This window comes from Mastigoproctus giganteus, chromosome 13 (assembly GCF_048544385.1).
Source record: "Mastigoproctus giganteus isolate SK-2022 chromosome 13, ASM4854438v1, whole genome shotgun sequence".
NCBI classification, from domain to species: domain Eukaryota; kingdom Metazoa; phylum Arthropoda; class Arachnida; order Uropygi; family Thelyphonidae; genus Mastigoproctus; species Mastigoproctus giganteus.
Window position 1 is genome coordinate 173,206,221 of NC_143587.1, and position 24,384 is coordinate 173,230,604.

At 42.5% G+C, this 24,384-nt stretch overlaps 1 protein-coding gene across 1 annotated transcript in view; it reads left to right on the top strand.

The window, feature by feature from the left end:
- Positions 1–12,057: 12,057 nt before the first annotated feature.
- Positions 12,058–24,384, top strand: part of LOC150076617 (insulin-like growth factor-binding protein-related protein 1) — a 115,453-nt gene continuing 103,126 nt past the window's right edge. Inside the window, exon 1 of the mRNA XM_090387147.1 lies at positions 12,058–12,888. Coding sequence (XP_090243273.1) covers positions 12,456–12,888 — 433 coding nt within the window. The 5' untranslated portion in view covers positions 12,058–12,455. The remainder of the gene's footprint in view (positions 12,889–24,384) is intronic.

Below are 24,384 nucleotides of genomic sequence, written 5' to 3' on the forward strand. Positions count from 1 at the left end.
GAGGGGAAGCGCCAAGAGTAATTGGCAGAAACAAAGCCACATCCTGGGGTTGGTTGCCACCCCCAAGCTTCCCGCTTTTGTGTGCAGCAGTTCTCACACACCCCTCAACTATAAACATTTTTTTTTATTCGTAAACGCGAATTTTACACTAAGCGTTCTTCTGTTGCTTGAAAAGGGTCTATCACCTTTCCTCTTCTCTGGGCTGACCTTTCCATGGCATTCGACGAACCGTACACCGAAGCACTGAAATGTTGTTTTAGAAAATCGACGGCTACTACATAATGTGGCCATTTTTTCGCCAGAAAGGCGATCGCTTTAATTATTTATTTATTTTATTTATTTATTTTTTTGTTTGTTTTGGGGACTGCCACCCCCGGACCCCTGCTTTTGCGCCCATGCATTACTAGATGATTTCGATATAAATGTTTTCGCTCTTGGGGCTGCTGCACCCCTGCATGGATGCAGAGATGGGGGAAACCCCTGGTGCCGCTTGACACCAAACACACTTTACACCCCTGCGTATACCCGGATATACAATGGATATACCCGGGCCTCAACACTACCTACTTATTAACAGGCCACGGCCCGTTCAGAGATAAACTAAACACAATGGGCATAATTGAAGACAGGAATTGTCCATGTGGAGAACCAGAGACTTGGAGTCACGTCATGCATGACTGCGACAACTATGAAGATATAAGAGCGAGTCTTATTGTAAGAATTCAGGATAATCCAATCCACCAAGAGTCCCGACTATTGGACACTCAGGAAGAGTACACAGCACTAACTAACTTCGCAATACAATTATTCACAAGAAGGAAAACAATCATCTCAATGCAACCTGATCCTCGGGAGGACCATAACACCCAATAGATATATCACAAACCAAATGTCACGGACGAAGTAAAATTAAAGGAGAGACACAGAAGAGTCAAAGCAAGAGCAAAAGAATAAAATCTCAGCATGAAGAAATAGACAGAGAGAGAGAGAGGGAGAGAGAAAATCTTTATTGCAACTAAATGAATACAATGTACATATATAGATTTAAGTAAAGTTGCAATTGTCCCATCACGGCCAACGGCCAGGGGCTCACATCACAATAGATAATTAGATAATGCACATTCTAAAATTGAAGATGTAACATGTAAACATGTCATTACACTTCCTCACATTACACAGTATTTACAAGTGACATCGTACGGTTATATTTACAATCAAATATGTCATTTACAATTTTATTTACAATAAAATATATAATATATATGAATGGCACTTCTTTGTCAAACGAGTTCTGTCGTGGCACAGGATAGCTTGGCAGATGGTGTGGAGGATGCACGAACTTGTTCTCATTAGATTCTGGGATTGGAGCGAGCTGCTAACACTTCTTTCCTGTAGGTTTTATTGCTGCAAAACGTCTGGAGGTCAACGTCGAGGTGCTGTACTTCCGGTAGCATTTGGTTTGGGAGGAAGCGGTCTGAGATATGAAGCCTCCGATTCCTCGAGCAGCGCATCGGGGTTGATCGAAGTTCTGGCTTGGGTATTCGCCAGTAACACGAATCCCAAATGGACGGTGTTGAGATCTGACCCGTGATCATTTTAACTGTAGCTATCAGTCGTTGTATTTCAATGATGTCAGGGAGTCGCTGCATCCCCAGTGAGGTAGCTAAAGCTGTAGTTCTGTCCTGTGATGGGAGACAAGCTTTCCAGTTAGCCCATTTAAGTAGCCAGAATTCTGCAGCGAGGATTGGTTTCTTCGTTGTAGTAGCTGCTGATGCGCACACTTCAGCAGCATAGAGGAGTGGAGAATAAACTACTGTTCTGATATATTTCTTAATTATTGTTCTGACGAATTTCTTAATTAAAGGGGGCTCCTTAACATAAATTAGTTGTTGTTTAGCTAGCCATCGGAGAGAGGCTGCTCTGGAAGTGAGCTTGCCTACATGAGCATGAAACCGGAGTTTTGGGTCAAATACTATTCCCAAATCCACATGTGTAGGAGTGGCAGATATTACAATTCCATCGAGTGTTGGGGCTATTATTGTAGGGGTTGGTCTGAGAGAGAACACCATTAGTTTTGTTTTTTGTGGGTTGATTGAGAGTCCATACTGTTTGAGGTAAGAGGCGACGTTGATGAGACTATCATTAATGCTTGCTGTAGCTTCAAGGTGATTGTTGGAAGCAATAGGCGTTTGAATCTTTATATCATCTGCATAGGTGATGGTTTTCTCACTGTTACGGCCATTTGAAACTCAAGAGACCTGCACAGGGCTACTCCTCCTGGGAGAGACCAAAGGAAGAATCCTGCGGCCGACCTTCTGACTTGATACAAACGCGTCACAACCTGAAAATGATGAAAACTGGAATGACATCAGAACTAGAGGCTATCTATAACCATCTGGCTATCAAATCTCTCACCTTCGAAATTTCTTTAAACCCCTAATCCTTGGTGGGGGGAGACACACGCTTGCTTCTCCGTTGCCAACCCTATTTCCCTCTGGTGAGGCATGGGCATGCCCCACTGAAAAACGGGGGGGTCACATTCCCTTCCTATTTCATCCCCCAGCCTTTTGCCTCCCCACCCAAATCTATCATCTCACACAGCGATTAGCCCTACATCAAAATTCTAAGCACACCAAAATTCTTGCCCGAGCCAATTAGGCTTTATCAAGACCTTCAGCGTAAAACCCCAAACAGTGCTCCTAAAGCAAAAACCCAAATTCGCAATAAAACATCCTCCCGACTATTTATTTTTCTAATTTTTATTTTATTTATTTTGGTCCTAGCCACTGAAATCCCAGGAAAGTAGGTGGCAGGACCTGCCAGAGTACTGATTCAATCACTGGTAACACCCGGCGGGCCTCCCCGTGGCTGGTATTGATAACGTCGGGTCCCACTAGGGGCCCGGCGGCTAACAGTCCGGATGAACAATGGGCACAACATACTACGTATCCCACACGCTTTTAAATCTCTGGCTTGACCGATACAGAGAACATACGCCGAGATGGGAGAAATCTCAGGAAACGTTAGACCCCCAACATACCAAATACTAAATACCAAAATACCCCTGCTACTATATTGACAGAACCTGATATTAACAACTCATACAATAACTGCGAAAACAATCAAATCGTCAAAAACCAACTTGAACACAAAACAAAACTACTCACCTATTCACTCCTCGCATGCCGGCTGGCACACTTTAAGCATCCACACTAAAAACACTTGTATTGCGAAGCTATCAAATTCACTCTGACCCACACACACCATTGCAAACCATGAACGAAGAATAACAATAACCGAGAGCAGCACGACGCCGACTGAACACGATAAACGATCACAAGGAGATCAATAAAAGTCAGACGCAAAAGCGAGCAACAGTATACTAAATATCTTTATTGCAGGCAGTGATTGGTTACATGATTGCCTGATGCAATAATACCCACAACAGCGACAATGCTAGTGGTTTAACATGAAATAACTTATACAAGAAGAATTACTTAAAACATATATTAGGACATAAAACGTATAATTACATATTTTACATTTAAAATTAATATTAACGTGTGAAATGAAGACACATGAAAGGACGATGACAGTCACTCGGTTGAAGACGAAAGCTGGTCCCTGATGATGCGTCTTCTGTACGATTTGTCCTCTATGAACTTTTTGTAGTCCACATATATCTCCTGGACGAGGCGTCTCCGTAGCCAGGTGGGAAGGAGCAGCAGTGCGTAGCACACGCTTCTTGATTAGACCGGGGTTCGAGCCCGTCACCACCAAATACGGAGGATGCGGAAAGGTCAGGGAATGACCACCGCATATCCCGGAGCAATATGGCCTTAGTTGCTAACGCTCCTAAAAACCAAACAACAAACATCTCCGGGACATTGTGGAGCATCTCCATGGGCAGGAATCTATCCCCTATTCTGAGCCTCCACGCCACAGACTACAGAGCGAGGAGGGCGCTTATGGGTTTTGGGGGGATCCTCCAATTGCACATCTGCCAAAAACTTGGGGTATTTATTTCAACCGCTATCATTTTAATTGACACAAGCAAGCGGAGGGCAAATATCCGTTTGGAGACTTTTCTGTAATTTAGAAGTTGGGTGATATCTGAAGTATGTGTGAGTGGTGGCAGTTTATGCTTGAAGAGGACCCACCGAAGAAGCCAGTACTCATCAGATGCAATGGTTTTTAGCGTGGTTTTCGTTGCCGACGCCCAGATTTCTGACCCGTAGGTGATGACTGGCTGCAGAAACCGGTATATGTATTGGAGCGTGTACTCAGGCTCTTTGACATGAAGGAGGTGTTGTTTGGCAAGCCATCTTGCTCTGCAGACCTTGTTGTGAATGTCTGCAACATGGTGTTTGAAACTGAGTTTAGGGTCGAATATAACGCCGAGATCTTTGTGCTTGATGACTGGGGTGATGGGGGTTCCGTGGATTTCCAGGTTTAGTTGCGTTGGGTTTGAGTTGAGGGAAAATATCATTTGTGCAGATTTTTTTCTTTTTTCTCTATATACGTAGAGAAAGCCCCTCCCCCTCCCCAACGACACAAACAGAAAACCACATAATTTCATGTTTAGTCGCCCATCGTATGCTTAACTGCATTTGAGAATAATTCGTGTAGGAAGCTGCACGTGTATCGAGATCGGTCCCACCTAGAATGGGCCAGGCACTCCAGTGTGCGAAAAGAAAACTACATGGAGGGAGAGAGAGAGAGAGAGCGAGAGAGAGAGAGACGACCCAGTCCAAAAGCTCTAGAATAGGGGTGGCCAACAAGTCGATCCCAGCTTTAATTTCGGTCGATCACGACGAATTTTAAATACTGTGTATATAAAAAAATGGATGTCAAAATCTAAATGTTGTTATTATTATACGCCCCACTGCATACGCTTATTAAAATCCGTTGAACCACGTGACTTCCTTTGTCGCCCCACAGTCGCTAGGCTTGTCTAGTGAAATTTCACGCAGTTACGCTATGGAGAGCATAGTTTATGTGTCGAATTCTTATTTAGCTTATTTAATATTAATAACTGGACAGTACTTATAGATTAATTTAATACCATTTGATTTAAAATGAATACTACGAAAAAGGGTAAAACGTATCATTTTCATCAAGAGTCGGAACTAGACTACTTTTTTGTAATGATAAAAGAAACATGTCGTTTGATTTGCAATTCTTCCGTGGCTATACCCAAAAGAGTAAATTTAGAAAGGCACTTCAACGCACTCCGTGGTTAATATCCATCGGATTTTGTGCCTAATAGTGACCTTAGAAATAAAAATAAATTAAAAGAAGTTAAATCCAGATTATTCGCTCAACAAAATTTCTTCGTGACACCTAATTTACAATCTAACTGCAGCACCATTTAAAGTGAGTCATCTTCTTGCAAAAAAATGCAAACCATTTTCTGATGGTCAATTCATCAAAGTCGTATTTTTAGAAATAACGATTCTCTCTTTGAAAATTTAAAGAACAGAAATGAAATTGAAAGTGCTCTTCGAGAACTGCAATTATCTCGAAATACTGTGATGCGACGCATCGAAAAAATGAGTAAAAATGTGAGCGAACAATGTGTGTTCATATTGCTGGATGAATCTACAAATTCAATTGCTCGTTTTCATTCGTATGGTTTTCGATGATTGTGCCACTAGAGAAGAAATGCTCGGTATGGTTTCGTTAAAAGAAATTTTAACGAAAGAAAGAGGTCTTGATATATTTAACGCATTCAAAAATTTTATTGAAAAAATTGAATTACCACTATTTAAGCTCGTATCAGTAACAACAGGTGGAGCTAAAGCAATGACGGGGCATCTTAACGGATTCATCGCATTGTGCCAAAAGGATGATGAATTCCCAGATTTTTAGAGTTCCCACGGTATCATCCACCAACAAGCGTTAGCCAGCAAAAGATGAAATACTAAAAGTGTTATGGACATCGCTTTCTAAATCGTGAATTCCATCAGAAGACAATCTCTTCAAAGTAGACTTCTCAAAATGCAACTCGATGGAAATGAACCAGATCTGACATAACACACAGATGTGAGGTGACTAAATCGGAGTAAGTTTCTACAAAGATTTTGAAATTTGCTGAATTTAATTAAAAAATTTGTTGATCAAAGGATTATCAGCAGCTATCATTTAAATTTGGAGAGGAAATACCAAACGGTTCCCTTGCATTCCTACCTTGTTGCGACCTTAACCACCGGAGCAGTTCTTAAACATGACAACCGCATAACTCCCGGCGTATGTGATCTCTGCAATAATTTCGCAGATGAAACGCTACTTTGCAGTAAGTCAAAGCATACAATATGCCGGCTATGCTCAGGATGCTCGAGCCTTTCGCGCTTATCGCTCAACAAGAGAAAAGGGTTCGTGGGAAAATGCTGCTTAAATAGTAAACAGATGGGAGCTGCAAGAACCTCCAATCAGAAGCCCGATTCCCCCCCCGGCAGGGATAAAGAAATGCGCCGACCGAAGAATGCAACACATTGGAAGAAGTAGCTACGCTGACCCCTCACCCCACCGCCAATGCACAATACAGTGACTCAGGAAACAATGGAAGAAGTAATAATGGAAGAAGAAGTAAGATCACGAAAATTATGGTCATGAACGAAGATGTTAATGAGATTAGATTTAGGTGACCAGGGGAGAATGTGCACACACGAGCTCAGGACTCGATTCTCTCATTTTAAACGTCCTCGGTTATGATACTTGTCCCGAGGACTGTCTTCATGCAAATCCCCCTGTCAGCCCGCAGGCAAACCCACCTAAGGCTATGGCTAATCGGGCGAGCACCGCCTTTTTCAGTGGCACGGAACAAATGCTCAAAAGCGTAACAGATGAAGTATTTGGGAAATTTCTTAAACCTGTTGCAATCCGGGCCGAAGAATACATGCATAATCTAGAAGAAAAATTTCCCCAAATTTTCGAGTGCTTGTCCACCCTTCTCATTATTAACCAAGAACTCCGCGCACAGAACGAAGAAATAAAACAGGAAATTTGCTCACTAAGAGGCCCAGATCCCTGACTTGAAAAGCTGTATGATGCTATGGGGTAAGCCAGATTACCAAACAATACAGCGAGTGCCTCAAACCTCGGAGCCTGAACGCGAAGAGCATGGCGCTATACTCCATTGAAGTGGACAGGATGCCCAAGCTCATGCCCCTTTCTCAGTTATTAATGCTGAACCATTAGTGGGGCAGAGACCAAAAGATGCCATATTAAATGTCACTCCCTATCGGCGAAACAGAGAAACTAGAGGACTTATCGAGCAACCACCGGTGATAGATAATCATGAGCAACCGCCCCTGGTAGAATATATGCAACAAGGATCTAAGCCCCCCCATCTCCCTTACCACAGGACCTATCTAGCTCTTATTCTCCGGCCATATGTGAGGCTGATAGATGTGCCCTGAAAAGTATCCCCGCTGACATATGCGGAAGTAACATCAAACGGGAATACAAGGAAAACTTTATTTCAGAAGACTTATGAGAGAGAGCAGGATCAGAGTATGTCGAAGGCTACCAACCGAAGAGCAACTTCCATAACAAATGTACGCGATAGCCAGATCCGGAATAATAACTCTTATCCCTCTACACAATCTCCGAACTATAATTTTAATGTAGATACAGTGCATACAAACCTCCCAACAGATGGCCAATTGGCAAGGAGTTCAATATTACAGCCGTCAGAATCCGAGAGAAAGTCTTTGATACTAGGCTTGCCCCGAACACGCAGGCGAATGACATAAAGGCCATGTCTTCTCAAGGATTCGGAGTTCACACAGAAGAAAGACAGCTGAAAACAAGGCATTCTTCTTATGCATCATTTGTGCTCACATTCTCCCTTGGTCACCTAAATCTAATCCTTTTAGACAATAACTGGCCAGAGGGTGCACTAGTTAAACGGCATCGAGAAAAGAACACCGCATACGTGCAGAGAACCAGTAGTACGCATCAACGTATATAGCCTATAAAGCAACAGAATGCCCCTTCTGGAGAATGCCAGACCATTTGCTTTTTTATTCAGAACGTTAGAAGTGTCGTTAACAAACTGCACACATTGGAGACTTGCCTACTCCTTGAAGAATATGACTTTATGTGTGTAGTGGAGACTTGGCTCAATTATAACAGGCAACTGGATCTGCTGGTACAATCCTCCAGTTACAGATTTATTGGGAACAGCAGAATAGATAAGCGGGATTGAGGAGTTGCAATCCTTTATCATGAAAGTTTGCATCCTACAAAAATTAAACCAAGTAAGTCTAAAAACTTTGAAGCCATATTCGCATCTTTCAGCAGGAAGGCTCAAGAAATTGAAGTCTGCCTTATCTATCTTCCGCCGGAACACAGTGCGGACACCAGGACCGAGCTTCTTGTGTGGATTTCAGAGAATCTGGGCACAGATATTCCCATGATTGTAACTGGCGATTTAATATGCCTAGCCCAAGACACGATCAAGCTAAAGAATACCTTGATGCAACCCTCCAAACCTTAGGACTGACCCTACTTGATACGCTTCCGACTAGGGGAGAGCAGCATTTGGATTTATTATATCATAATCTGATAAACATAAAAAATGTCACCTCTCAAACTAAATTCCAATCAGATCATAACCCAACATGTTGTGAAATTTCCCTATCCAATAGTGCAGGTGATCAACGCACCGATGAGCAAACTCGTCAAACCAAGAAGATATACACTCTTAAGTTCATTAGACCTGTGATTATTTTAAAACATCTCAAGACCTGCAACTGGAATGCTCTATACAATAAACCGGTGGAAGAAGCTGTCAACTTGATTGAGAAAGAGCTCCTATTTATTGCTGACTTGGGTGCCTCAAAAGAGGTAAGGGTCACCGACAAAACTAAGCTGTGGTTCAACGAGTATTTAAAACAGGCGTTTGTGGGCAAGCAAAATGCAAAAAATCAGGATTGACTTCACTACAAGAAAAAAAAAGAGCCATTTTCTTGAGAGCCATTTTCTTGACTTCACTACAAGAAAAAAAAAGAGCCACATTCACGCTACGAAGAGCTTATTAGAAAGCTTCGACATTCGAAAAGAATCCTGAGCAAAAAGGCCGCTAAATTTGAAATGGAAGAAACCACATTCGGACACTGGGCAAAGGAGTGCTTTGAAAGGCTGCCAGTTGAAGGTAAAGCAAAAAATTTCCAAGGATATCGGCTGGAGAATATGGCACAACGTATTTTAGCGAGAGAAAGCGTTTGTGAGAATGATTTATCCACAGTCACTATTTCTAGAGAAGATCTCATCAATTTCATTAATTCCTTGCCTACCAAATCTAGGATCGGGCATCCTATCTTCATTTTAAAAAGATGCAGTGCTTATATATTATTGTAGATGTGATGTGATGTTGCACATTTTCCAAAACATCCTGAGAGATATTTTTATTGTAGGGCAGTGATTGCCTGATGCAATAATACCCAAAACAGCGACAATGCTAGGGGTTTAACATTAAATAACTTATACAAAAAAAATTACTTAAAACATATCTTAGGACATAACAGGGGGGGGGGTAACTCGGGAATTTCTTTTTTTTTTTTGGATAGTGCACCATAAGCCCCAGGCTTCCTTGTACCATATGGCTAGTAGTAATAATAATAATAATAATACGTATAATTACATATTTTTCATATAAAATTAATATTAACGTGTGAAATAAAGATATATGCAAAGCGATGAAAGGACGATGACAGTCACTCGGTTGAAGACGAAAGCTGGAGTCCTCCCCCAGAGATGGAATCACCTTTGTGCGGCCGGTGCCAAAAAAGAAGAACCTTAAGGCCTCTTCAGACTTTCGACCTATTTCCATCAGTTGTTCTCTTTTAAAACTTTTTGAAAAAACTATCCTTCCTGCTTTAACCCAACAGTGTTTTTCGCACAGGCCACCCCACCTCCAGACCGTAGTAACGAGACGATCCACTACTAGTAATCTGTTGGAGACTCTCTTCAGAATGCAGCACGCATTAAATGAAAAAGCCCAACTGGACATCATATTCCTTGATATAAAGGCAGCTTTCGATAATGTGTCACTACCTGCACTTGAAAACATATTCAAAGTTTATTTGCGCATTGAGGGCAAACTATTGCAGATCATCAAAACCATTTTGAAGCCAAGGCACCAAGAATTCCGTGCAGAATACACCCTCACTTGGGGCATCCCACAGGGAGGTGTTTTATCAGCTTTGCTGCTCGCTGCAGCCCTGGAGCCTTTTCTGGAGCGGAATCAGAATTTTATTTCCTACGCCGATGATATTAAGTATTTTGTTGTCTCTAACGAAGGATCTCAGGTGTCCGACGTCAATTTCCATGCCAACGCTAAGCTGTATGAACTGGAGACATACATACGCAAAATCGGTTTGTGGCTAAACTCAGACAAGTCAGCACAACTGACAGTAACTAACAAGAAGATAAAAATTCAAATCAAATTATCTATTAATGGAGCACAGATTAAGGAAGTCAACTCATACATCGACCTAGGAGTGATGTGGAATGAGGGTTTTTACCTTCCAAAGGCACTTTCAGAACACGAGAACAAAAACCTGTAAGACAGGAAATAACTGGGATACGAAACCAGCAGCTAGTGATCCAATATATCCAAAGATGTATCGTTCCTGTATCCGTATATGCTTCGACAATTTGGTTCTCTGCTCTAAATATTTATATCAGGAAATTTCTCAGCCTGGAACACTGGTTGCCCCGGTGGTTAAATAGGATCGCCGGGAAGCCCTTCACAATTTCGAAATCCATACTGTATGCAAACTTGAACACAGCTCCGTGGATTCAGATGATCACAATACGTAACATCTGCACTCTAGCACAACTTCTCACTGGAAGTTTAGATGCCCCTCAAATTGAAAATCTTGTAGTTGGGCCCCGCCCTGGAGCCCGCCTCCTCAACCCTCACAGTCTCCGAAGCGCTCTAAATAACACGGACGGATTAAGGCGGATGTTTTCTGCCAATACTCTGGAGCTGTTTAGAGACCTCAAAATAGACCCGGACAGGTACTGCCATGAGAAAACTTAGAGGAAGCTCATTGCAGAGGATCTGTACACAGAACTACAAATATGATAAAGAACGTAATTCAAGAAAGACTTCAAGTGCCCTCGAACTGATAAAAATCTTAAATGAACTATATATTGTGTTTCCAAAAGACTCTTATAGGACTGAGGGTATTCCTTTTGTTCAGAGAATGACAATGAGGACCAATTCATAGTGTAAATGACGATGTCATTTTTCTATGTATGCGTAATGTTTTGTAATTTTATAATTTTTCTATGAATGTATGATTTCTGTGTCTGTAATTTTTCCTCTATATTTATTTATCTTATGTATTTGTTGATCTTTTACGCTGCTACACTCTTATAAGTTTAGTTGGAGCCACCTTCCTAGATAATTTCTGTATAGGGGTGTTTGTTGAATAAACTGATAATAATAATAATAATTATTATTATTATTATTTTATCATCAGTTTATTGAACAAACGGCCCGTCTACTTCCCTCCAACTGAGAATTCGCTCGTCGTAGGAAGCGGATGGCGGCCTCGCCTATAATTGTCGCCCCCTCAAGTTGGCCTTGTCATTCTCGGCTAACCTTCTCGCTTTACGCGTACACCGTGTTTTACAGAAAAAAAAGAAGGGGATCCTGTTGTAGCGTTGCTGACTGCGCAGAAATTTGTAGCGAAACTATTATACGCTTGCGCCGAAGAAATGACGTCATGCCTCGCAGCTGAAATCTAATTGGGGAGAGTTTATTACGACGACAGAATGTTACGATCGCAACGGCGCTTCTTTCATCGACAACAAAAGGTCACGATGAATGAATCGACACGCGCGTTGAACTCGTGCGTCTCACACGTTCCGATTCGATTCCTCTCGTCGAGACCGCGCTGTTATCCTTTTTTGGCAGCGAGGCGATGACGCCTGGCGGCCTTAGTTTCCTGCCCGCTTAATAGAAAACAAGCGACGCGTTGTTTCTTTGATTTCCGAACGAGTGCGTCACGGACGGCGGCCACCGCCTTGACCTGAGTGCGCGTTTGTTTCTCGAAGTGTCCGTAAAAAGAAAAGTGTGTCGGAAGATTTGCTCGCGCAGTGAAGGAGCCCTCAATAAATAAGCGCAGATAAGATAGAACGCGGGGAAGTATCGACACGAAGCCGCTTGAGTGCGAAATAAACATCCCCCACGCGCATGTGCCAGACCTTGAGTCAAGTGCGCGTTTCGCAGCAGACGCATGCGCGAATTAAACGAAATTAACGAACGGAGAAAGTTTTAGAATTAAATATTCCGCTCTTCCCGTGGGTCATCGTCATTCGTTTTCGTCCGCACAAATCGAGCCGAGGAGCATCGCAACCGAGAGGATAAGAACGAAAGAGAAAATCTCGTGGATTAGTGGAGAAAGGGTTGAGCCGTGATTTCAATCTTCCGGAGGATGTGGCCGTCCGTGTTCCTCTTCTTTTTGGTGTCGTCCGCCGCGGGGCTCTCCCTGAGAGAGGCCGGTCCTGAATCTGACTGCGACTCGTGCGACGTGTCGTCGTGCCCGCCCCCCAAGCAGTGCTTCGCAGGGATGGTGAAGGACGAGTGCGGCTGCTGCTACATCTGCGGCCAGAGGGAAGGCGAGAGGTGCGACCACCCCACTCTGCCCGTTCACCGTCGATTTGGGTCCTGCGGCGAGAACCTCGAGTGCCACCTCCGTACAGATCTCGCCCCGGGGGATCCTCCCGAATCGCTGTGCTTCTGCACCCGCACCGACCCGCTCTGTGGCAGCGATGGAAAGACCTACGACAACGAGTGTCAGCTGACGGAAGCCCGCTACCGACGAAGAGACGGACTGCGGGCCATGAGCAGAGGGCCCTGCAAGACCGGTAGGTACAAAACGGACGGGTAAGTCGCTCGCATTCCACACTCCGCTTTCAGTAAGTGGCGACCCCCCCCACGAAGAGAAAAGTGACTCCCGCAGTTGCACAATCTCCGTGTCTTCCCGTTGCTATTCGCACTTTACGGTTGATCAAAAAACATCCGATTTTATCCGCGAGCGACGTACACGAGCGCAACATTTTCAGACGTCATTTTCAGAGAGCGCCGTGTCCGACACAACCCCGAGAAGTGTCCTCCGCCGGGATGAAAATGCAAAGTCGTGGAAAAGCAGCGATTTGCAGCGCGACTCATGTTCAAATTTTGCCCACCACAACGAAGACATTTCTCTCTCTCTCTCTCTCTCTCTCTCTCTCTCTCTCTGAAAGTAAATGAGTGGAGAAGCACGTGGTTCTGTATGGGAGTGGAAACTTCGTACAATAAGGGGCCACGCACGGTCCCTCGACGAAGAACTATTCCAGCTGGAACTGCGCGATAGAGATTTATGCGCGTGTGCAGCTGCGCGAGAGTGGAAGAAGTACTTTTCGCGAGGGTGCGTATTTGCGCTCACTCAACGCGGCAAATGCGTTTCTAATTTGGAGAGTGGGGGAGAAGACGACCTCTCCACCCGAGCAACTCCTTCCACAAATTGCGACGATTACTTCCCAAGGAAGTATTCGAAAGAAGATTTGTTTCTCGCATTCTGACACAAACAAAGTAGTACTGAAGTCGGAGTCGGCAGAGCGTTTCTTTAATTCAAATCTCTATTTTTTTTACTTTGAAATATTTTAATTATTATTATTTTTTTTGTTTATTACTTTTTACATTTTATAACTTTTTTATTTTTATTATTATCTTCGTTCGTTTTATTTATTTATTTTTTAATTTTATTTTTTTTTCTCCTCTGGAATGGGCCCCCGGAGGATCCTGGCCCACCTTCCCGTGGTGTGGACGAGTACCCACAATCATCTGTCCAGCTGACTGATGCTTCTGGGTAGCCAAGCGGACAGAACAGAACACGCGCACAAACCTACGTCACACACACACACACACACACATCTGACTTATTTGTAGCGATGCCGTTCTTCACAGAGACACGCGGCGCGGTTGAACTGACCTTCTGGGAGACGCCCCTTACATAAACACGTGTTCAAACGTGTCTCCCTCAAACTAAATACAAAAAAAATTTCTCCGTTCTCTCTCTCGAACCAAACGCTAACTTCGATATTTCGGCAGCGAGGGCTGAAAACTTAAGAAGCGTTAAGAAAGACGGAGCGTGTACTTTTTAAATCGGGATTAACGATTGCGAGTGCGTGGCGGTATGGCTCTCGCGAACAGTAATCCGCATCTGAAGAGGGCTGTAACGGGGCTGTCGCGGTCACTGACATACGGATGACGACGCATCCGATCTCACGGACTTCTGTTGAATACGCGCAAAGGACACACGTGCAAACTTATGAGACGCCACGAAGGAAAATGCCACCACAATGCATCCCGTTAGAGATAGGTGAAAAGTGAAGCCATCACTGGTCCTCCTCCTCTCTCTTACAATCTACTACTCCAAAGACGCCTGGCTGTGAGCACTAGGACAGTCAAGACTGAAGAGATACCACGTGCAACAACCGGTGAAGGACTGCCTCATCTCTCTCTACATTTTCTACATTTCTCTCATGCTTTTCTAATTTACAGCACTTTTGAAAAAATAATATCCTTTAATTCTTTCAATTATGTAAAATAATAAACACTAAGTTCTGTACCTTTCGGGTTAAGCGTACATGCGCCCCTTGTAGGAAAAATTTAAAAAAAGGGAAAGAGAATAGTTAGCGAGAAAAACAACAAAAAAGAAATGACGGACCAGCTATTTAGAGAGTGGACAGAAGTCACATTCGGAAAGCCTTTGAATGAGAAGCAGAAAAATTGTGAGGAAAACATCCGCGAGATGCAGAAAATGATTGAAAAACTGACGGATTCCACTGGCACTAACCAAACTAGAGCTAGAAACATATTACGTGAAATTAATATCAGCAGGGAAAACTTAAAGGAAGCTATTAACTCGCTCCCCAATAAAGCAACGATCGGGCCGGACCAGTTCCCGCTATTCATGATAAAAATATGTAGCGCTTACATAATCGAACCGCTCCACCACCTCTTCCAGCGAATACTAAGTGAGGGGGTTATCCCGGAAAAATGGAAGACATATTACGTAAAACCAGTTCCAAAAATAAGCAATCCTAAAACCAGTAAAGATTTCAGGCCCATCGCAATCGGATGCTGTCTGCAAAAAATATTTGAAAAAGCAATCCTGAGCACCATCAATCAGCACTGCTTTGGGGACAGGCCAGAATACTTACATTCTGTGCTTCCTCGAAGGTCGAAGGTCTTACAAATTTAATGGAGACTCTTCTACGAATACAGCTAGCTTTAAACAATAAACAACAGTTGGACATCGTTTTCCTGGATGTTGCAGCAGCCTTCGACAACGTCTCAATCCCAGCTATAACAGTAATCTTCAAAGAGTATTTCCTCATTTCAGGAAGCAATTTAAACACCCTTCAAGAAAGACAAATTATCGCAATAAACGGGAAACAAACAGCAACTTACTGTATCTCTAAGGGAGTACCTCAAGGGGGCGTATTGTCCGCCACCTTCTTTGCAATAGCACTAGCCCCATTTTTAGCTGAAAACTGTGAACAATTTATTACATATGCTGACGATTTGAAATTTTTTGTAACCTCTAAAGAACAAGAAACTGCACCCCATCTATCAGAGGAAACAAACAAGGCAATCAGGAAACTAGAAGAATATCTGCACTACATTGGCCTGAAACTTAATGAAAAGAAAACTGCCCAAAATGACTTTCACCAACAAAAAGAAGATAAACGAAATTAAGATCTTTGTGAACAATACCAGAGTCCAAAAATCCTCCGCACCTTGGCCCTAAGTGGGATGAAGGATTAAACTCCATACCTCACTTCGAGCACATTAGAAAGAACACGTACTCAGTACTCTGGAGCACTAGACAAGAAATTGTAAATATATGAGCTGTATAATGTATGTACAGAATCATTAATGTGTAAATACCGTATATATTAAACATAAAATGTGTATATAATATTTCGGGACGAGACTACGTGTTCAGTATATGTAACCCACTGCACGTAGTATCTCGTACCCTGATATGTACTTAGCACCCTCCTGGCACTTTGCCGTCCCGGGGTGGTTTCCTTATGGAAATAAACAGATAATAATAATAATAATAATAATAATAACTCACCGATCCCCTCATCTTATGATTCAATACATCCTTAATCGCGTTACACCAATTCTGTTGTACGCATCGACTCGGGAACCCGAGTCGATGCGTACCCGAGAACAACATCGACTTGATGTTGTTCTCGACTTGATGACCCCGAGAACAACATCGACTTGATGTTGTTCTCGGGGTCATCGGCCCCCGAGAACAACATCAAGGCCTTCTTAGGAGTAGAATACTGGCTCCTAAGATGGCTAAACAAGATCGCCGGGAAACCGTTTACCATTTCAAGAGCGGTCTTGTCTGCCAATCTGGACAGCACACCCTGGAAGTACATCATCATAACCAGAAACATCTTAACTCTGGCAAAGCTACTAACGGAGAGAGAGAGTGTGTGAGAGAGAGAGAGTGTGTGTGTGAGAGAGAGACAGAGAACAGATGCGCCGAAAGTGGGAAACGTGATCACTCGCCCTCGGATGATATGACCGAGAATAAATAGAGAAGAACCAAGTCTCAAGTGCCAACTGACTCAATTGGACTCTCTGGGGAGATTTTTCCTTCCCAACAAATACTGTGAATTATTTTAATAATTTAAATATAGATCGAGAGAAACTATGTACAGACAAAATGCATAGGACAGAAATCTTTGGTAATGTGTATCGGCAAGTATAAATATAATAAGAAGACTAACTTAATAATTTATATAATAATATTTATCCTTTAACAATCATTTAGTAATTAATTAAACCAACTTAACAATTAATTCATTAACCACATGCTCTGTGTTTTTTTATCTCCAAATTTTGTAAATAAGTTCATGTAAATATGCTCGTAAATACTGATATAATGTGGACAAGTGTAAAGGGTGGCTACTAGAACGTTTGTTCAACTCCGCCTCGTATATATATATATATATATAATCTGTATTGTACAAAGGATGTATACAATTTACCCTTCACGGAAGTAATGCCAGGGGCCTTCACATTGGCTGGTGTCCAAAGGCCTTGAGGACGGGGCCCACATCGAAGTTCGGGTTCATCCCCCTGGGCCAACAATATAATAGGTTTCAGTTAAATTATTCACAATATTCATAAAAATGTTATACAGTATTTTTTGACATTATATACAATATTATACAGACATCCTTTTTAAATTTATTATACTGCGACATCACTGTGAAGTTTTCCTGGTTGAGTTTAGGTCATCAAGAATCTCCCTCCGGTATTTGCGGTCCTTGACAAACTTGTAGAGGTCGCCTTTGATTGCTTGGATAGTGATAAGCATCTGCTTGGGGAGAAAGCGGTCGCTAAGGGCTAGTCTGTTATGGTTGGCTATAAGGGTTGGAGCTGATCTCAGTCCGGGTTGAGGGATCCTCGCAGCTGCACAGTTCCCATATGTTTGGCTCCGAGATTATTCCAGTGGCCATTTTGACAGTTAAGGTGAGGCGTCTTTCCATTATAAGATTTGGCAGTCGGGCAAAGTTCAGTGCGGTTGCCATCGCAGTTGTTCTTTGCTGGGGTGAACGATGATGTTTATGTGTGACCCAACGAAGGAGCCAGTATTCGGAGGAGTACGCACGCTTGATATTCATGGGGGCTGCAGATGCCCATATTTCTGAGGCGTATAACACGACGGAGTATACAGAGGTGTATACCTGCCGCCGAGTCACATCCAGATCCTTAACGTGAAGTAGTTGTTGTTTGGTAATCCACCGCATTTTGCAGAATTTTGTTATGAGCTTGTCGATGTGGGGCTTGAAGGTCAGTTTGCAATCGAAAACTACTCCCAAGTCTGTGTGTGTATTTACCACTGGAAGGAAAATGCCATTTAGAGAAACTTGGACTTCAGTGGGTTGGTGCTTCAACGAAAAGACACTTTGGGCTGATTTTGCAGGATTAATTAGTAGTCCAAATTGATGGAGATAGGATTCTAAGTCGTGTAGCTTTCGATTGATCTTTTCATTAATTTTTGAGATATGTTTCCCCGGGTTAATCTGGGTGTGTAACTTAATATCGTCAGCATAGCAGATTGTGTCTTCTCTCTCTTGAACAAACGGAATAATGACTGCTGTAAATAATGCTCCGGAGAGGACTCCGCCTTGGGGAACTCCTGCAGTGATTTTTCTTGAGATTATATCTTGATCCGCTGTAAGAACAATGATTCTGTCTGACAGCAGGGTTGTGATAAACCACAACAAGTCACCTTTTATATGGAAGTAATTTTCTAGGAGGTGAACAAGTGAGGGAATGCTGATTGAGTCGAAGGCAGCTTACAGGTCGACATACGTAACGGCAAGTTCTGCTTTTGCTTCTAGTGCCCTGAGAATGGTGCTGGTTATGGAAGTTAAATTGGTGACTGTGGATCTTCCGGGAATGGCATAGTGAATTTGTGGGGGTTTGTGAGGCATGATTTGATTGGTGATGGTTGAAAGTAATGCCTTCTCCATAAGTTTCAAGAGGCTGGAGGAGCGAGAGATTGGCCTGAACTGTTTAATGAGGGATGCAGATTGGCATTTAGGATGTGGCCTCACATTATATCTGTTCCAGAGAGGGGGAAAGTAGTGCTGCATTAAGATACGGTTAAAAATTGAGAGTAGTGGATCGATGATAAACGTGCTGAGACACTTGATCATGAATTGTGGCACAAGGTCAGGGCCTGCAGTTGCGGTGGGTGGCAATCTATTCATAGCAGTTATAAGCTGCTTCCTGGTGATGCTAACGGTGGCGAGCATATCCGTTGGGATGTTGTTGACAGGTAAGTTGCCTGGATATGTCGGGGCCACATTGTTCGAGAACCGTGCAATGTGGTCCATCCATAGTTCAAGATCCAGTGTTTTAGGGATTCCTGTATGCCGAGAGTCGTAATATGGTTTGCCTTTTTGTAGGGTTGCTTTTAGATGTTTTTTGATTGCAGATGATTTCTGGCGGTTGAACACTGCCCTTGCTCTGGAGAAGGCAATCCGATCTTGTACAGTGCCTGACTCTTTCCATCTCTTATGCAGATTTTGTTTTTCTTGGAAGGTTTTGTTCAGTGGAGGCGTCCACCAAGCTCTTGAACGGGGAGTGACGCAGACAGTCCTTGTCGCTCCGTAGTTGGCAATGGTCCGGATCCAACCTGGTCATGAGGTCCACAGCCAACTGGAGATCGCAATTGTTGAGAACTTCCCAAGGATGGAGGATGCGGCTTCGAGACATCGTGGTGGATCAATGAATTTGGGGGATGTTATTATTTTTTTCTTTTTTGGGCCTTGAATATTGAAGTTAGGTGCGGCTAAGTGCAGGAGTATGGCAATGGGTTCGTGATCGGATTGAAAGAGATCGTGAGGGTTGTCTAAGAGGTCGCATGGTGCTGAGGAGAATACCAAATCTAAGAGACTGAGTCCTCTCGTGGGGTGGCAGTTGAGAAGGCTGATACCCAGTGAATCCATACTACTAACGAGTGTCCTACTAAGATGTGCGAGAGTAGGAGGAAGATTGAAATCTCCACAGACAATGTGCTTAGCAGAAGCGTGGAGGTGATTCACTAGCCAATGGATTACATCTTCAATGATATCACTGTTTGGTATCTCTGTGAAAAACAGTATCACTACAAATGAGCCAGATGTGTGTGTGTGACGTAGGTTTGTGTGTGTATTGTGTGTGTTCTGTTGTTCTGTTCTGGCCGCTTGGCTACCCAGAAGCATCAGTCACCTGGACAAATGATTCTGGGTACTCGTCCACACCACGGGAAGGTGGGCCAGTCTCAGCTAAACACGTCCTGTCTCAATACGAGACTCTGAACCACCACCTGATGTTGCCAAAAGGTGGGCTAGTCCATGTAAAGCGCGTACTGTCTCAAGAGAGACTCTGACCCACGTAATGTTGTCAGAAGGGAGGCCAGGATCCTCTGGGGACCAATTCCAGAGGGAAAAAAAACGATCACCCATGGTGCTGGATATGGAACCGAAATTATTAAAATAAAACATTTATAAAAATAAATAAATCAAAAAATAAAAAATTAAAAAAATAATAAAAAATAAGTAAAATGGAAGAAGGTAGTGGTGGTTCTGCTAAAAAAAAAAAAAAGCCAAATAAATTAGTAAACAAAAAAAAAATTTTTTTATGATAATATATAAATGCATAAAAGAAAGAGTGATGCTACTAAAAAATATATATATATATATATATATAATAAATAAATACATAAAAGAAGGAAAGTGATGCTACCAAAATAAAAAAAAAGGAAGAAAGCACTTAATTTTGTCTGCAGGCCATGGAAAAATTTCACTTCTTGAGGATTTGAGTTTATATATTATTAAAGGAGATGAAACCAGCTATGCATCAGCAGGACCATTGTGCTGTATTCTGTTGAGATCTGTCCACACTGAACGCCTTCGAAGAAATACGCCTTGAGCGAAAGCCTGAAGAATGAGATATGACTCCGAGCTTTGAAGCAGAGGAGCTTTGATACAGGGAGCAATGAAACAAGATGTGATCCCAACTCTTTGGTGATCCACACGAACAGAGGTCTGTTTGTTATAAATTGAACCTAAGAAGACTGGTTCATCGATCCATGTCCTGTCAACAGGTAGGACGTGAATATGTCCATGCAGAACCACAATCGAACACGTTTATCAAGGAGAAATGAAACTTGTGGTATAAATTTTCTCGTTGTTGCACCAACGAGAGCTGTATCCCATCGAGACTACCAGATGTTAACTAACTCGTTCCACAGTCTCCTTCTTTCTCTTTTAGCATCGTCTTGAAGGTTGATGGTTATTCCAAGAAATTCGGTTTCAATCTGCCTTTTCAGTCTGTATAAAAAGCCTCTATAAGTAACTTGCAAGTCTAAAGGTAATGTTCCGGCTAGTACTTGCAGAGCTTGCGTCGAGACTGTCCTGCATGCCTTAACTAAACACCGCAAAATGGTTCTCTGCAATGAGGCGAGTTTTGTAATGAAGTGTTTGAGCCGTGCCCCGTGAAACCATACACCGGCAGCATACGTGATTAGAGGGAGGAAAACTGCATTGTAATAGATCCTTAAAGTTTTTCTGGAGAGCCCCCATTCAACACGGGACACCCTAACAATTGCACCAGTAAATCTACGTATTTTAGATGATAAGTTTGTCAAGTGAGGAATAAAATTGAGACTGGAATCAATTACCACTCCTTGTATTCTTTAACTATGGGGAGACGAATGTTGTTGATCTTGACCAACGGAGGACGAGAGATATCCAACTTTGATCCAAGAATCATCAACTGATATAATGTAACCACACCCTCTAGCCACGTGCTGTCTATGGGTGTCTCGAAAGAGAAATAAACAGATAATAATAATAATAATAATAATGTAACCGCCGGACACATGTCCCTGTCTTAACCTCTGTATGTAAATATCACCCCCCCCTAACTTCCTGCTGTCCAGGGGGTGGCTCTTCGCCAGAGCAATAAACAGATTTAATAAAATAAATAAAAAAATTTCAAACTATTATTTTAATGGCAGCCGAGCGTGTCGCTTACGTGTCTGTGCAAGTGCACGTTCGTGGGCCGATGATGTGCGGGACTGAAAGCCCCGAAGAAATGGCGAAGAAAAATTGCGCTCCTTCCAAGCCCGAAGTCGGCTAACTTCACCCACCCACCCGCGATTGAACGAGAAATAAATTCCGTTTAAACTCCCGACGACCACATGGTCAGAAGAGTTTTTTTTTTATCTTTATTTTGCCGTAAGAGACAAACCAGGGGGTGCACATTCACAATTCACAAATTTAAGTTACAAACATAATTATCCATTTTTAATTTATACATATCGTTGTCTTAATAAATTATACAAAATATACATTGTCTAATTAATTATATTATCATTGCCTTATTTTACATGACGCGCAGAGAGGAAGAAAGAGAGCATAATTTGCAATTTTACAAGGAATTAGAGAATGTTCGCATCTACACCACTATTCACAGCGAGTTCACAGAAAGATAAGACGTATAATGCAAACATAAACAGTCCCGACCAGTTCATTCTTCATTTCCTCCATTCTCTTTTGTTTTCATCTCTGAGCTTCGCTCAACATTTATAGGTGCAGAAATGCATTCTGAAACATTTCAGTCCTGGACCTCTTCTCTGTGCAAAGCTTTTCTGGGTCTGCTTGAAGATCGTTGTAGATCTTAATGGTGTTAAAAGGAAAAAATCGCCGAAGGCTTTCCAGCTGCGTGAGCGCGCTACTGATTATAGGGGATGGTGTTCTATTCGGCCGAGTCAGCAGTTAGTCAGTTTTCGGCGAGTCGAGTCTCTCGGTCAGCAGTTTTGCAAGCGTGAGAATGTTCTTGGTGACAATTATGTGAGACTAAGGTGTCTATTATGTGACATCCAAGTTGGCATATAAAATGGCTCATGAGATTGCAAATGGCTGGGTAGTGATCCCGTTTAACCATCTCGGCATCCAGTACTCTAAACCCAGGAAAACCTCGATGGTAGCATCTGGGGATGACTCATCTTAAAATATATTGTTTTAGAAGGTCAAGGTTCCTGATACCTATTAGTTCCTGTCTGGAGGTCCATAGTGCTGCGTAAGTTTTCTTCTTTACATATCCGAAATAGGGTGTGAAGTTTAGGTTTTCATCCCATTTCAGACCGAGATCAATATGTGTCCTGACTTTTTTGAGCACGCTGCCATTCACGCGTATTGATATGTGGTTCTTTATTATCTTGTTGGTGAAAACAATTTGTGCTGTCTTGTGTTCATTTAGTCGGAGCCCCATGCAATTATGGTATTCTTGCAACTCGGCGATTTTGGAGTTTGCTTCGTTGTTGCATTGTAAAGATGTGTTTTGGTCATTCGAGGTGACGAAATATTTCAAGTCGTCTGCATATACGACAAATTGCCTTTGATTTTGGGTCAGGAAAGGATGCAGTGCTGTTGCAAAGAGAATAGCAGAGAGAACACCACCTTGTGGGATTCCCCAGTTAACTTGAAAGGTCTCTTTGGAAATTCTATTTATGGCAGTGATGTGTCTCTCCCTCAAAGAACTCGTTATTGTAGCTAATACGTTCCCAGTTATATGGAAATATTCCTCCAAGATGATAGTAATAGCCGAGATGGATATACTGTCGAAAGCGGATGCAACGTCTAAGAAGACAATATCTAATTGCTATCTGAAGTTAAGGGCGTGTTAGATTCGAAATAGAGTCTCCATGAGATTCGTGGTAGCAGATCTTTGTGGGATCACTGAATGAAGGTACTCCGGTCTATGCCCGAAGCAGTGATGGTTGATGGCATTTAAAATGTATTTCTCAAATATTTTTTGGAACGAACATCCAATTGCAATAGGCCTGTAGTCTGTTGCGGATTTAGGGTTGTTATTTTTGGGAACAGGTTTAACGAAGTACGTATTCCATATCTTCGGAAAGTGGTTTTCACTTAAAATTTTGTGGAAAATGTGGAGGAGGAGATCTATGATGTATACACTGCTCTTAATCATGAAGAGCGGGAATTTATCGTGCCCAATTGTGGCTTTATTCCTGAGGCTATTCACAGCTGCTTTAACGTCATCTCTAGCGATATTGATTTGAGACAGCTCAGCATAGACCCCTGTTTTCAGTTTGCTAATTGCTTCACGGATTTTCTCTGTGTTGACTTCACCGTCAACTTGATTTTCTGCCAGAGGAGTTCCAAAGGTGGCTTGGGTCCATTCTGAGAAGATGTGCTCCGGCATTATATCCGTACGCCTTTTATTATTAGATATCCTGCTTCCTTTCTTTAGATGTGATCGCACCATGTCATACTAAGCTTGACGTTTCACTCGAATGAACCGTGCTCTTTATATCAAATATAATCAGGTGGGTGTTCAGTTTTTTTCCATTTTCTGAAGAGTTTTTTCTTGTTCTTGAAAGCATATTTTACTTGTGGACTAAACCAGGAATTTGCTCGATCGGGAATTTTAATGCGTTTTGATGCCCCTTCAAGAGCAATAAAGTGAAGGGTATCCGAAAGTGCTTCTAAGGCATCGTCTACGGGGAGTTGGAAGAGATTTTGCCAGTTGAAATTCACGAGCCGTTTCAAAATTACGTCTAGTTTTATGTAATTGGTTGAGAAAATAACATCAGCGTTGTTTTCCCACCTCCAGTTCTCTTTTTGACTACAAGCTTGACTTCTCAGGTTGGCTTGGATTGAGAGAGGGATGTGATCAGAAGTGAAGCGAGTCGTACTGTCAGTTAATGTGATGTCTAGAGCATTATAGTATACCAGGTCAAGGCGCTGTGTGCCTCTTGTGAGGGG